The 15,455-nt window shown below is 41.0% G+C and overlaps 1 protein-coding gene across 2 annotated transcripts; it reads right to left on the bottom strand.

Moving 5' to 3' along the window:
* Positions 1-10: 10 nt before the first annotated feature.
* Positions 11-15,335, bottom strand: RBM45 (RNA binding motif protein 45). Of its 2 annotated transcripts, none has more exons than XM_083841043.1 (10): positions 14,897-15,335; positions 13,826-13,948; positions 13,596-13,722; positions 12,213-12,323; positions 11,702-11,881; positions 10,054-10,183; positions 5,705-5,801; positions 5,196-5,362; positions 3,663-3,859; positions 11-485 (listed from the first exon to the last, which is right to left on the bottom strand). In XM_083841043.1, the coding sequence occupies exons 1-9, from the start codon at positions 15,275-15,277 to the stop codon at positions 3,667-3,669; spliced, it is 1,509 nt and encodes a 502-aa protein (XP_083697169.1). In that variant the 5' UTR covers positions 15,278-15,335; the 3' UTR covers positions 11-485; positions 3,663-3,666. The 2 variants fall into 2 exon arrangements, with proteins under 2 accessions (XP_083697169.1, XP_083697170.1); XM_083841044.1 differs by having other exon boundaries at positions 5,196-5,359.
* Between the last annotated feature and the right edge of the window lie 120 nt (positions 15,336-15,455).

Below are 15,455 nucleotides of genomic sequence, written 5' to 3'. Positions count from 1 at the left end.
TTGCTAGTAGTTTTTGAAAGTTATTTAATTTTAATTTATTGATGTACTTCAATGAAATTCTGGCCATTGGAAGTGCCTTCTATTTTAGCAGTCATAATCTGAATCATTATCAATTAACAAGTCAAGCCCCAAAATGCTGACTCCTTTATCCCCCCTCCCATCATCGTACTTTCCCTGTTAGAGGAGGAATTTAGTTAAACACAAGAGATATATTTCTGTAATACAAGATGACAGGCTACTACAAGAACAACCATCAGCATACAATTTTAGATGGCTTAATAGGGGTTTTTTGTTTGTTTTTTAAATAGGTGCATGGCCATATTTTGGAAAACAAAGTACCATGTGTATATATACACACACACACACACATATATATAAAGATCAATTTTCTTAACAATTAAAGAGTCACTGTCCACAGGAACCATGTCTAGTCACGTTTTCAGTCAGTCAGTCAGTCAGCTGAGGGTCATGTCATTATTTAGTTTCTGTAGAAAAAACACAAGTATAAAAATAGTATCAAAAAGCAACATAATTATGTTTTAAAACAAAAATAGGTGTTACAACAACATAAGTGAAAAAACTTAACATATTTAGAGAATTATCATATATGTGCTTCTCTGTCTTTTGGAGATGTACCTCTTTTTCTGAGCAGTGTGTGAAAGCCAGAATTTTTCCTGCAGTGTACTGTTGATAAGAAACAGTTATTTTTAAAATATATATATATATTATTTATATATATATATTTCAACGATGATACAACTACTATTTAAGAGTATTTTTGCACAGTAATGAATCATTATAAATACACATTAAATTTGGTGCTTTTAATAAAGCCCCAACACAAAAAAAAATGCAAACCAAATCAGTGATGTAGGATTTTCAAACTTCTCAAAAGTCACTCTGGAAAAACGTGTGTACGGGTGCACAAAGGTTAACTTCTAAAGTTCTTGCTATAATGGAAAAACATTTCAAAAATATTAGCAAATATTCCTTTTAGTTACCTCAGTAACCTCTACTAGTACCCAAATCCTTACTGTGAATTTGGAAGTCCAACACAATCAATTTTTCCCTTCTTTTGATGTTAGTGGTGTTATGAAAATCAGAAGGTAAAAAGACAATTTTAATAACAAAAAAAAAAATCTAAACAGACACATAGGGCTAATCCTCTCCTGATTTTTTCACATTAGTGTAGTAGAAAAAGTAGCTTCTGCAGTCAATGGAAGTCCTCTGTTTTGGTGTGATAACCAATACCTTCCATTCTATACCTGCTCTTCTGCTTATCCCATCTGCATATATCCTCTATGGCATCTATGACATTCCCAGTTGTTCATTTTATTACAGTACAGCTTAAAGCACCATAATACACTTTATTGAAATGTTAAAGCAGAAAGCACTATCACACATTCAGTTTGATTTCTTAAATATCTCAAGCCATAGGGAAAAAAAGTCTTAGTCTAGAATCAAGATACAATCATAACTTGTCTGTGCCTTGCAAAACACATTATTTTTCCAATGTAAAGTCATCAAATTCGTAATTACCATCTTAAAAAGCTTATTCTTTATTTCTACCTTGTGAATATGCCTCGCATCAGCTTCCTACCACAGGATCCTACAGTTTTAGGATCCTAAACTAGCCTTTGTTTAGTGGGGAGAAAAAAAAAAGCCACCCACCCACCTCTTTGCTTACTTAAGCATATTTATAGATGAAGTTTAAGCCATCTCTTCAGTTTCTGTTCTTCTGAACTTCTTCTGAACTCAGTTTTTTGTCTCTGAATAATTTTTCTGTCGTCTTAACATCCTTCAGACTGTTAGACGACCTTTACAGTGTGGACAGTAATACTTTCTCTCCAGTGCTAATATTCCCTCCTATTACATTCAGGAATTCCTCAATAAACCCAAGAATTCTCAACTATTCCCTTTGTAACGAAGTAGGTAGAAGAGTTAATTATCTGTAAGCTCTAATACCCTTCAGAGTCATTCCTTTCTAGAAAGAAAATCTTGCAATTCACACGCAATATCATCTTCACTCAGGACATGACTGCAGCCTGTTACCAGTTTTGGAGAAATTAGTATTTTCCTGAGGTGTATTACGAAAGAGCAGAAGAATAAAAGCTTTATTTCTAAAAGATGGCTAGATAAGCAATTTAGTGGGAAAAAATACTTTTAGCTTGACAATCAAAAAATGAAAGAAAAAGATGAGTGAGAAGATATAAGTATAGATTATCTTACTAACTTTGGATGTGTATTATACCTACACTTTTCTAGTAAAAAGTAGTCTTTTCCTACTATGAAAAGAGACCTGGTATTACATTATACTTTACATCATCGTTTTTCCGCTAGTGACAAAGAGGTTGGTCTTCTATTATTGGAAGTTTAAAAAAAGTACCTTTAAAAACAAAAACTTGGTAGATAAAGATAAAAGCATGGGTAAAAATCACTTGAAGTTACATTCACCAGAGCTACTGATTTAAAAAAAAAAAAAAACACTTTCTAAAGAGTGTTAGCACCAATTGCATGCAGAAAGAAAGCAAAAAATATGTTTGTTTTCAAGTAAGTTGTATATAAAGACTAGGAACGCTTTTAGTAACTTCTGCTTAACAAAAGAAGAACATAAAAATCCTTCGGAAAAAAAGGGAGAAGAACACTGCAGGTAAAGTCTCTCTTGGTCTTTATTAACTCCTTGGTCATAGAACGTATCTACATAAAGATAGGTACAAGGAATGAAACTTCAAGTAAAATATTGATGTGAAGAGAGTTAAGATTGTAAGTAATGTTTTTTGACTGGGTCAAAGGGGGTGGAAACTTGTATTACACTACACTAATAATATGGCTACTGAAATTATCTGGGACTATAGTTCTCTTTTGGTAGAGGCCTGAGTATAAAAATACATATATAAATCATATATAAATTTTATATAATTTGATTCAAGCCAGTATTTTAAAAGAACAAGTGAATTTTGGTTCCTGAAGTCTATAAAACTTTTCTATATGAGCTCTGCCAGTTTTTATTGGCCATAAACATAAAATATTCAAACTAATTAACTTAAACATACACCTCAACCCCATCACAACAGGCTCCACAGTATCTTCTTCACCATAACACATTCCAGCTACACCCAATTTCTGAGAGTCTAGATTAACCAAGTCAAGGCCTTTGGTTTCACCTGGCAACATTCCCTGTTCTTTACACGTCCACTTTATTCTTTACAGATCCACTTTATTTATCCCTTTCTTCATCTCTCTTTCAAGGTTAAACTCTGTATCCCTATCCAACACCATTCTCAGGGCATGTGTTTGTAATGAAAGAAAGACACGTACAAGCTGATCTCATTTATACTGTTTATTTTTCAGTGCTCTTTCCAGTAAGATCTGATACTCACTTTATGCATATAAGATTATTTCTATTAATCAACTGGTTTATATTTGTTCAAATGTTACAAAAATAAAGATTTCTTCACTAAAATAGGTGTGTATACATAAGCATACACACAGCCATATATATTATATATGCACACACACAAATTATGTCTATTTCTAGCTAACAACTAATTTTTAAGTTTCAAATTAACATGACATTCACAACTAACTTGAAAATGCTTTGCCTCTAACTATTTCAAGTAGTCTAACTTGAACTTAAGTAACAGCTCAGAGTGGGTACTCACCTACTTAGTAAGTTCTTTGACGTTTGTTAGATTCCTCCGTAGGCGAGTCTGCCAACCTTACTTTAAGCCTGACACCATTCACAATCTTGCCGTGTAACGCAGTTATGGCATCACTGGCACTTGCTCTGTCTGCAAATTTTGCATAGCCTACATTTTTTCCAGCCACAAGGTAAACTTTTATCAAGTGTCCAAAACGACTGAAAAAGTAATAATAAAGGTAGTTAGGTCAGAGGTTTTGCTGCAGTACTGATACTTATTATCCAACCTCAACTATATGCGATTTCATAGTTGTGAATTCAACATAGCATACATACGAGAATATAGTCTTGTGCTACCATGCTTTAAAACCCCCCAATTTTCATATTCTCTTCTCTAAAATTCCATGCAGGAATGGAAATAAAACCAAGAGCTTATAGGCAATATCTTCCATTGAATGTTACGATAATTCACTGGTACTTGTAATTCTTATTTAAAAGAATACATAAAGCTGTTCTATTTCATAGTCAAACAGTAAATAGTACTTAAAAAAAAAAAAACAACACAATGACAGAAAACCCTTACCCACCCACCCCCAAATAAAAAACACCAGACAATTCAGGGGCTACACTTCCATCTCATTTAAATGAACTTCTTCAGCTTTGATTCACCTTTCTGAGTCATTTCAGCAAGACATTTCCAAAGCAAGAACTAAAATCTTGCAGAAAATCCCAAATTCCCAAGGTCTCAGGAGATTCTTAGCAAACTTCAAAAGAAAAAGTCAGCTTCCTTCATGATGAAGTTATACAAGTGTCAAGACCAGGAAACACAGCCTTTTTGTTCTCCAGTATACTGCTAAGAACACTGAGTACATCGTGTACGTATAGCTTTAAAATCCACACAGGTACATGTTTCTTTTCCCCTCCTGGTGCCTTGAATATATTTTGGCTTTCCAGAGAACTACTGCAAATGCCAGCTATTAAAAAAGGGAAATGTATTTTTACTATGCTGTTGAAGAGAAGTAGACAAGCTACTGGTGAACAGCTGAACAGCTACAAATTTGTTTTAAAGATGGCAGGAACTGTTCAGCTAAGTCTTTGCTCCTCGTGTAAAGGTCGCATGAAATGACTGTTGAAATATTGCCCGTAAGGCGCAAACTACCAAAATGTCTCAGGACATCTCAGAAAAAACTTCAAAACGTTACTGTGGAAATCTATCAAAATACTAAAATTCCTTATGGAAACATTTTACAAAAAAAAAAAATTGATTAGAATACAAAAACAGGAAGTACTATGGTTTTTGTTTAAAAAATTGTTATGAGACTAGACATTCTCTTTCTGATAACATAAATCATTAATTAACCAGTTGCACTGGTAATGTTACAATCTGTTTCCAGGCAAATTCCATTACACACCTGTTTCAAAAACTATTACTTATCACTTACTTTTGCCATGCATGTTCTTTTCTTGAAAGAGTTTCCCTGACTGCAACCTTTTTTATTTTCAGGATTTATTTTAAATATCCCATGGTTAGAAAACACTTATTTATGGGCCTTACCAGAAAACATCCTCCAATACATTCACAGGTAAAGGATGGGGATGAAAAAGTATGAAAAGCCTTTCTTTTACAGAAGTGTCAGGTGGAACTTTTTTTTTGTGTGGTGGAAGTATGGCATCAGTTTGGGGTTGAAGTAATTGTGATCCAGAGGTTCCTCCAAAAGCCTGCTGAGACAGGAAGAAAAGAAAAAAGGCAAATATAAAATAATTGATAAAAACTGACACTTTTGTTTTTGTTATTCAGTTTACAATTTTTGTCCTTACCACGGGACATAGATAGACTCTAACAGTTAATTCTAATCTTAGTTCATTTATTTTGGTTATTTCGTTAAATTGGAAAACGAATAAAAATAAGGTCAGACATTTACAGAAAACAGAAATACACAAACCAACCAGAGGTATCTCTTTTAAAGATGTAGCATCTAAAGCAGTGAGCAACGTTCTGTACTGACATATTCTTATTGTCAGTAAAAACTCCAGATATTAACAGTATCCACTATATTAACTTACAGGAGGTGTCCTATACTGCTGAACAATTGGATTGTTATTCCGCAACACTGAGGACACGTGTGCTGTTACCAGTTGTGTTGCCATTTTTCTGATGAGGCTGCAAGAAGTGATAATAAACTACTTTAGATAAACAGCTAAGTAACAGTTACCTTAAAAAAATCTTTATTTTCTCTTGCTGAAGTTAAGATGTGCATTAAAATTTGAAAAAAAAAATAATCTGTAAACTCAAGTAGCTAATGAGAAAGTCAGGCTTTCATACTAAATGTGGTCTGAAAGTACATACACTACCTGGAACTCACTGACAACACTTGTATTTCTACATACAGAGATACAAAACTTTCCTCTATAGTACTCCAGTACTATAGTAAAAAAGAAAACTAACTACAGAGCCCACAACTTTTTGTGAAGGATGCCTAGAAGAACAAAGGGACAAATTTCACCTGTTTCTTTCAATAGAGAGCACAGAAATTCTATTCAGAAGTCAGAACATTAATCGCAGGAAGTTCATTTCCAGCTCTCATTCTCCAGTATTTTTTCCTTTGTTCTATTGGGGAATAAGAAAAGCAATTGCATATTTGCATGGATTCATAGCCTATCATAGAATATCCCGAGTTGGAAGGGACCCATAACTATCATCGAGTCTAACTCCTGGCACCACACAGATCTACCCAACAATTCAGACCATTTGAGTAAGAGCACAGTCCAAACGCTTCTTGAACTCCGACAGGCTTGGTGCCTTGACCACGTCCCTGGGGAGCCTGTTCCAGTGTGCAACCGCCCTCTGGGTGAAGAGCCTCTTCCTGATGTCCAGCCTGAACCTCCCCTGTCACAGCCTGACACCATTCCCTCGGGTCACAGAATCACAGAATCGTCTAGGTTGGAAGAGACCTCAAGATCACCCAGTCCAACCTCTTACCTAACACTAACAAGTCCTCCACTAAACCATACCACCAAGCTCGACATCTAAACGTCTCTTAAAGACCTCCAGGGATGGCGACTCAACCACTTCCCTGGGCAGCCCATTCCAATGCCTAACAACCCTTTCAGTACAGAAGTTCTTCCTAACATCCAACCTAAACCTCCCCGGCGCAACTTCAGCCCATTCCCCCTCGTCCTGTCACCAGGCACGTGGGAGAATAGACCAACCCCCACCTCTCTACAGCCTCCTTTAAGGTACCTGTAGAGAGCGATAAGGTCGCCCCTGAGCCTCCTCTTCTCCAGGCTGAAAAATCCCAGCTCCCTCAGCCGCTCCTCGTAAGGCTTGTTCTCCAGACCCCTCACCAGCTTGGTCGCCCTTCTCTGCGCTCGCTCGAGCACCTCCATGTCTGTCTTGTAGCGAGGGGCCCAAAACTGAACACAGTGCTCGAGGTGCGGCCTCACCAGAGCCGAGTACAGGGGGACAATCACTTCCCTAGACCTGCTGGCCACACTGCTGCTTATACAGGCCAGGATGCTGTTGGCCTTCTTGGCCACCTGGGCACACTGCTGGCTCATATTCAGCTGCCTATCAACCAGTACTCCCAGGTCCTTCTCTGCCAGGCAGCTTTCCAACCACTCATCTCCCAGCCTGTGGCGCTGCTTGGGGTTGTTACGCCCCAGGTGCAGGACCCGGCACTTGGCCTTGTTGAACTTCATGCAGTTGGCCTCAGCCCATCGGTCCAGCCTATCCAGATCCTCCTGCAGAGCCTTCCTTCCCTCGAGCAGATCGACACACGCACCTAACTTGGTGTCATCTGCAAACTTACTGAGGGTGCACTCAATCCCCTCATCCAGATCATTGATAAAGATATTGAAGAGGACCGGCCCCAGCACTGAGCCCTGGGGGACGCCACTAGTGACCGGCCTCCAACTGGATTTGGCTCCATTCACCACAACTCTTCGGGCCCGGCTATCCAGCCAGTTTTTAACCCAACGAAGCGTACGCCAGTCCAAGCCACGAGCAGCCAGTTTCATGAGGAGAATGTTGTGGGGAACGGTGTCAAAAGCCTTACTGAAGTCAAGGTAGATCACATCCACAGCCTTTCCCTCATCCACTAAGCATGTCACTTGGTCATAGAAGGAGATCAGGTTCGTCAAGCAGGACCTGCCCTTCATAAACCCATGCTGACTGGGCCTGATCGCCTGCTTGCCCTGCAAGTGCTGCGTGATGACACTCAAGATAATCTGCTCTATGAGCTTCCCTGGCACTGAGGTCAAACTAACAGGCCTATAGTTCCCCGGGTCTACCCTCCGACCCTTCTTGTAGATGGTCGTCACATTTGCTAGCCGCCAGTCGACTAGGACATCCCGATAGCCAGGACTGCCGATAAATGATAGAAAGCGGCTTGGCCAGCTCCTCCGCCAGTTCGCTCAGTACCCTCGGGTGGATCCCATCCGGCCCCATCGACTTGCGTACATCCAAGTGCGGTAGCAGGTCGCCAACCATTTCCTCGTGGATAGTGAGGGCCACATCCTGCTCCCCATCCCCTTCCACCAGCTCAGGGTACTGGGTATCCAGAGAACAACCGGTTTTGCCGCTAAAGACTGAGGCAAAGAAGGCATTAAGCACCTCAGCTTTTGAGCTCCAGATGAGCTTTGGCCCTTCTAATTTTGTCCCTGCACAGCCTCGCAACAACCTTATAGTCCTCGTGAGTGGCCCGCCCTCTTTTCCAAAGATTATAAACCCTCTTTTTTCTCCTAAGCTCGAGCCACAACTCTCTGTTCAGCCAGGCCGGTCTTCTTCCGCGCCAGCTCGTCTTTAGGCACGTGGGTACAGACCACTCCTGAGCCATTAAGATTTCCTTCTTGAAGAGTGCCCAGCCTTCCTGGACTCCTCTGCCCTTCAGAACCACCTCCCAAGGGACTCTGCCAACCAGTGTCCTGAACAGCTCAAAGTCAGCCCTCCGGAAGTCCAAGACAGCGGTTTTACTGGTCCCCTTCCTGGCTTCGCCGAGAATAGAGAATTCTACCATTTCGTGGTCACTCTTCCCAAGACAGCTCCCGACCACCACATCTCCCACCAGTCCGTCACTGTTTGTGAACAGAAGGTCTAGCGGGGCACCTCCCCTGGTAGGCTCTCTAACCAGCTGCGTCAGGAAGCTATCTTCCACGCTCTCCAGAAACCTCCTAGACTGCTTTCTCTGGGCTGTGTTGTGCTTCCAGGGTATGTCTGGGAAGTTGAAGTCCCCCACGAGAACAAGCACTGACGATTTTGCAACTTCTGCCAGCTGCCTGTAGAACTCCTCATCAGTCTCCTCATCCTGGTTCAGCGGTCTATAACAGACCCCCACCAGGATGCTTGCCTTGTTGGCCTTCCCACTGATCCTAACCCACAGAGACTCAACCTTATCAGTCCCAGCCTCAAGTTCCACAACATCAAAACACTCTCTAATATAGAATGCCACACCACCACCCCCTCTGTGCTGCCTGTCCTATCACTGGTCACTAAAGAGAACAGACCGGCGCCTGCCCCTCCACTCCCCCTCATGAGGAAGCTGTAGGCCGCGATGAGGTCTCCCCTCAGCCTCCTCTTTTCCAGGCTGAACAGGCCAAGTGACCTCAGCCACTCCTCATACGTCTTCCCCTATAGGCCCTTCAACATCTTTGTAGCCCGGTGTTATAAGGCCATGAAGTAATAGGAAGTACCGAAGAGTAAAGAAAAACATTTGCAAGAAGGATGGTTGCAATGAATTATCGTTTTAGTTTAAAGCAGGCATGTACTTCTGAAGTGAATCTCCCAATTGTCCCTCCGTACAGTCTTTTCATTCATATCCTGGAATAGCTTTGATGACAAACTAGACTAATTTAGGATGAAACTAAGCTGAAGTTTTCAATACTGGAAGGCACCTAAGCCATGCCAATTTCTAATGAGCATTCAAATCACAGGAACAAACAAGAGATGGTTTACAGTAAAACCTGACAATCCTCATACAATGCAGGTATCAAAGCCTCAGCAGTAACAGTTTTATTCTACCTACATGATCTCTTGGCAGTGTTTGCAATACTACAAACACTGCCAATAGATCAAGTAGGTGATACCTGTTTTTAAATAGAAAAAGACTAGAATACATATTTCTAGGATATATTAGAAAAACTTGAATTTATTGAGAATCTTTGTAAAGGTCCCCGTATTGTGTAACAAGGCAATAATGTGTTTTAGATGAGGTTTTCTTTCTCTACCAGGCTAAGAAGTGTCAAGAGATTCATTCTAAACTATTAAAAAAACACACCTGGATTTCAGAAAATATTATCTCCAAATATGAAACTATATTAGTGACATGGCTGTTCCTTTTCATATTGAAATAAAAGATTAATAATAGTTTTGCTCTCTAGAAAACAGGTTACAAGTTTTTCTATGTATTAGTACTTACTCTGAACTATCGTTCCCATCTTCTAGAAAAATGACAGTTAATCTGTTTCCAGGAGGATACTCAAAACCATGTAGTTTATACTTGGCATATATAGCTGATGCAGCAGTACTGTACTGAATCACAGCATACCCTACAAATACAGTGCACATGGTTTCAGCACAATACAAGTACATCCTAACAAACTACACTCACATAAAGCAAGTAGTAGGATCAAGCTACATATTAGTCAGTCATTGATGCTACAAAATTCCTAGGTCTCTTTACCACACAGTGCATTCCTTACTAGCAACATTAATATTTGTTAATAAAACTTCTGTGAAATTAACTAGTGATAAATCAGCTTTATTTTTATTAATTTGAAAATATAGTAATAAAGCAACATAACAAAACATGTCTTCTTCCCCAAGACAAAACTAGAAAAAAAATGTTACATATTTCAGCTTAAAATGCAATTATTCCATCAACAAATGAATCTCAAGTACTGTAAAGTTACAACATAACACTCTGAATTGTTTCCATTTCAAGCTTGTTTCAGTAGAGCACTCTTTCATGCTTTTCTCAGCTACAGCAAAACAACAAGACTGAAATAAAAACACTTCTTCCAATACAAAACAAGTTTTGTTTGGAATTATTTCATCCTGTTTACTCATGTCTGCTCTTGGACAAATACACACACAGCTATTTCAAGATGAAAACTAAATTATCTGTTTACAGAACATTCAAGCTAGACATTTAATTTTCAAAAATTTTTCTTCTTCTATTATACCCCAAACTATTAACTTCACTTGACCAAAACGTTAATTCTCATATTTTTGATTCTTCCCTTCTTGAGATTCTATTAACCTTATTTATATTTATTGTTAGTTATCTGTAAACAGGTGTTCAAACAAAACTGAATTTTTGGGCTCATGCATCGGTAATAGCAGCCAGCATTGGTACATAAGAACATTAATTCTTTCCCACAACTACTTTATTTTGCAATCTGAATGTACTGGAGTACAATTAAAAGGTGGTGTTCCCTTCATAGGTGTCCTGGTTCCAGTTAGGACAGAGTTAATTTTCCTCCTAGTAGCTGGTAGGGTGCTATGTTTTGGATTAGGATGAGAAGAGCGCTGATAACATGCTGATGTTTTAATTGTTGCAGAGCAGTGCTTACACCAGGCCAAGGACTTTTCAGCTTCTCGCTCTGTCCTGCCAGCGAGCAGGCTGGGGCTGCAGCAGGAGCCGGGAGGGGACAGACCCAGGGCAGCTGACCCAAACTGGCCAAAGGGGTATTCCATACCATCTGACATCATGCTGAACAATATATAGGGGTGGCTGGCCGGGGTGAGGGGCCGGCTGCTCGGGGATAGGCTGGGCATCGGTCAGCGGGTGGTGAGCAATTGCATTGTGCATCACTTGTTTTTTTAAACATTATTATTATTAATACTATTATCATTATCACTATTATTATTATTATTATTATATTCCTGTCTTAATAAACTGTCTTTATCTCAACTCACAGGCTTCACTTTCCCGTTTCTCTCCCCCATCCCAGAAAGGGAGGGGGGAGGGTGAGCAAACGGCTGTGTGGTGTTTAGCTGCCAGCCGGGTTAAACCACAACAATAGGAAAAAAAAAAAGTGAAGTTTTTTTTGTACTTTACTTACCATTATTAGTATGAGGATCTCGCTGAACATCACAATACTCTAGTCCTGGGACTAGATCAAAGAGGGCAAACAGCTGCTCTTGGACGAAAGGAAGCCGTGATACCACTGACAGACGTTTGGAGACTGACTCCTGAATTCGGCTCTCATTTTTTTCAAAACTACAAAACTCTGGCTGCCCACCTCAAGAATCAACATAAAAATAAATAAATCAAAGTCATCACACTAGCAAGCCTTCATTTCAAATGTATTTTTCATTCAACTTTTAAAATTATTCTAAGTGAATTAAACACTAAAGGTAACATGTTTATTTCATCAATGCAGGTCTTGAAATAATCAGGCAACTAGAGCAAAGCAAACCATGAAAATACTGAAATGAAATGCCTGACTCATTTTCTAACTCAATCTATTAGTTGTCAAACTAAACCTCCATTAGCCTCCCTTCTACCAAACCGCACTCTTACATTGTGATTGCGACTACAAATCATTTTTACTATAAAAAGCTGTGACTTACAAAATGGAAATGCATTTCCTCTTGGTTCTTGTCTTGTGTTATTACTATAGTATTCATGTTCAAAAGACTCTGATGACTTATTTTTAGGTTCAGCCAAAATGGCCCGGTAGCCTAAAAGAAACAATCACATAAAAGAACACCTCAATGTACCCAAAATATCTACAACCAGATCTGCATTCTCCAAGTACTGTATTTAGCAATATATTATTCAGAAAACCCATTTAAGCGCTATCTTTTAATGTATAACTCTTGAATGTTGACATAATCAATGACATGAAAGTTAACACACTCCACGTAAAACATATTCACGTGTTAAGTGCAACAAAGCCTACTTATTCTGGGGGTGACCAAGCATTGGAACAAGTTACCCCCGAAAGCTGTGCCATCTCCATCCTTGGAGATATTCAAAGCTGCCTAGACATGGTTCCAGACAGCCTGCCCTAGGCTGCCCTGCTTAAGCAGCAGGGAAGACAAGACCTCCAGAGGTCCCTTCCTGTTTCAATCATCCTGAGATACTTTGCAGGACCCAGAGATGTTGTAGAGGCAGTCAGCTGAATTTCCACAGAACTGTAACTGCTCATTCATGTTTTGTACTGATCTAGGTTCTGCTTATCAGTAATTTAGGTATTACTAACTAAGAAAGAAAATTTAACAGTTAAGCAATCTCAGGCTCATATTTGTGACAATTCTTGTAAAGGGATAAAACATTCGTGTAGAACTACTTATGATATACCAGGTATATTACTTAAACCAAAAACAAGCAAACAAAAAAAACACACCCACATGCCAAGGTGTTTAAAATCTGTGATTAAGTGAACACTGAACAGGAGGTTGGACTGGAAGGCTGCTGCTAAGATTTGGTGCTAGGGTGTAAATGATGGTTGATCATGAAGTGGGGCCAAGTCTTACTTTCTGTAAGAGATTAATCTTTGAATTAAGTTTAAAAAATAAAAACTTCAATTAGCCTGATTTTGTTCTTAAGTAAATGTGATCACAACAGAATCCCTAAGGATTATCAAATAAAGTTTTATGTCAAATACAGTGATATGTTTTTGTTGGAAAACAAGTTCTCAAGGATACATAAAAATCACGTTCTCCTGTGTGTGGAGGCTACATTACAGACTGATGATGATTCATGTAAGAAAAGCACTGCACTCGTTTACCAAACTCTGTAAGTAATATCAGTGAAAAGAGTTTGGAATGCAAGGATGTAATCAGGTGAACATTAGTAATACTATTTTTACTTGCAATATATTTTTTTGTCTCAAAATGTGCTTACAGAATAAATAATTTGCCTGCAAACAAAACTGAAAATTTAAAGGTATACAAATGATGGTACACACTCATCGTGAGAAACTTTAAAGAATTCAGTAAGATTCTTACTTCGATCACACTCTTCAATTGCTCGGGCAGCTTGTGATGGTTTTAAATACCTCACATAGCCCAAACCTTTACTTTCTCCAGTAGTCTTGTTTTTAATAATGCTGCAATATTCAATGTCTCCATACATCTAGAACAAATAAAAAGTGCATTAATTAAAAATATTTGAAAAAGCCCTTCTGATAAATTAAGAAAAAAAAGCTAGTTTAAAATAATAATTAGCAAATTAGTACCTTAAACTTCTCTCTCAGATCTTCCTCTGTATAGGACTTTGGTATCATAACAAAGATACGTGTAAGCTCCTCATCTTCAACATCTCGGTGGCTTCCAGAAGCTCTTGACTGTGCAATAAATACCTAACAAGAAAATTACATAGACATTAATTAATGGAAAAAAAGGGCTTAGTCACATATCAAGTTTGTTTTTAAAACAAATCTTTGTATTTATCTTTCACATAACACAGCCCTCCTAATGTGAACATGAACATCTCTCATCATAGACGCACCTGCAAAAGGAGACCTATAAGTATGGTACACCCCCACTGGTTTCTCAAGCAGAACACTGGCCGGAAATTCTCACTTGAGATAATGAAAAACAGTCAGGAATATCAAAACTCAATCCAGCACGACCAATGTTACAAGGGGCATCTGAGGTAGCAACAAATGCATCACTGCAACAGGCCAGCCCTAGTATGCAATCAACAACAAAAAAAATAATTAATTAAACTTTATTCCTACAGTTCACCTGGAGGCGTTCAAGATCAGGATGGATGAGGCCCTGGGCAAAGTGATCTAGTAGGTAACATCCCTGCCCATGGCAGGGGGTCTTTAAGGTCCCTTCCAACCCAGGCCATTCTGATTCTATGTTTATTTGGGGACTATGAAAACAGTTCGAGAGATTGAAACCTACCAGCAAGTGATCTAAAAAAAAAAAAAGTTTCAATAAAACACGTGCCTAAGATTAAAAGCTCCCTGGTTTAAGCTCCCAGCGGCGCTTCGCTCTCGCAGCCAAGCTGAGGCAGGCAGCTCGCTGCCCGCTTCCCCACGAGGGGGGCAGAGGGCGCTGGGGGCGCTGCTCCCGGCCGGCCCCCGCCCCAGGCGGCCCCAGGGGGCGGCTTCACCTCTGTACGTGGAGGCCACCGCTCCTCGAAGCCGGCAAGCCCGGGCCCGGCGGCCGAGGCCTGCCGCCCTCCTGCCGCCATGCTGAGAAGGGAGGGAAGCTGGGGGCCGCCGGGCAAGGGAAGCGGTGGCTGCTGCAGCCCCGTTCCCGGCAGGGAGGAGGAAGAGGAGGAGGAGGCGCGGTACCTTGATGGGCTTGGTGTCAGGGATCAGGCTGCGGCCGTGCATCTCCTCCATGGCCCGGCAGGCCTGCGAGCTGCGGGCGAACTTAATGAAGGCGATGCCGCGGGACTCGTTGGTGCGCTTGTCCCGCAAGAGCCAGATGTTCTGGATGTCTCCGAACGGGGAGAAGCGCTCCCGGATCAGCGCCTCCCCGGTGTCCTTGCCCAGCACCACGAAGACGCGGCTGTTGGGCGGCTCGTCCAGGCACTCGGCCGACAGCCGAAAACCGCTGCTCTCCTCCATGGCGTGGCCGCCGCTGGACTCCCGGGCCGCCAGGGCTCGCTGGCTCTTCTCGGGGGCTGGCGGGGAGCGGCCGCAGCGCCCTTTCCGCCGCGGAGACAACATGTCCTCCGCCCGCCTCCCCGCGCCCACTCGGGGCCAAGGCCCCGCCGCCGGCGGGCGGAGCTCGCCCCTCCGCACCGCCCCGTACCGCCCCGGGCGGCGGGGCTGGCCTGTGGGGCGCTGCCTGCGCTGCCGCAGGGGCGGCGTCACAGCACCGCGGCGTGGTGGAGCTGGGCAGGGA

Source organism: Anser anser (genome assembly GCF_964211835.1).
Source record: "Anser anser genome assembly, chromosome: 6".
Classification (NCBI taxonomy): domain Eukaryota; kingdom Metazoa; phylum Chordata; class Aves; order Anseriformes; family Anatidae; genus Anser; species Anser anser.
Note: the sequence above shows the minus strand (reverse complement) of the source record. Positions and strands in the feature narration are given on the sequence as shown.

What these genes read in the sequence shown, in the direction of transcription:
- RBM45 (XM_083841043.1), bottom strand. Translation starts at nt 15,277, where the DNA reads ATGTTGTCTCCGCGGCGGAAAGGGCGCTGCGGCCGCTCCCCGCCAGCC. An exon ending in AATTGAAGAGTGTGATCGAA is followed by an intron (nt 12,324 to 13,595) that starts GTAAGAATCTTA and finishes TGTTTCTTTTAG; the next exon opens with GCTACCGGGCCATTTTGGCT. An exon ending in GTATTGGAGGATGTTTTCTG is followed by an intron (nt 3,860 to 5,195) that starts GTAAGGCCCATA and finishes TTACTTTTTCAG; the next exon opens with TCGTTTTGGACACTTGATAA.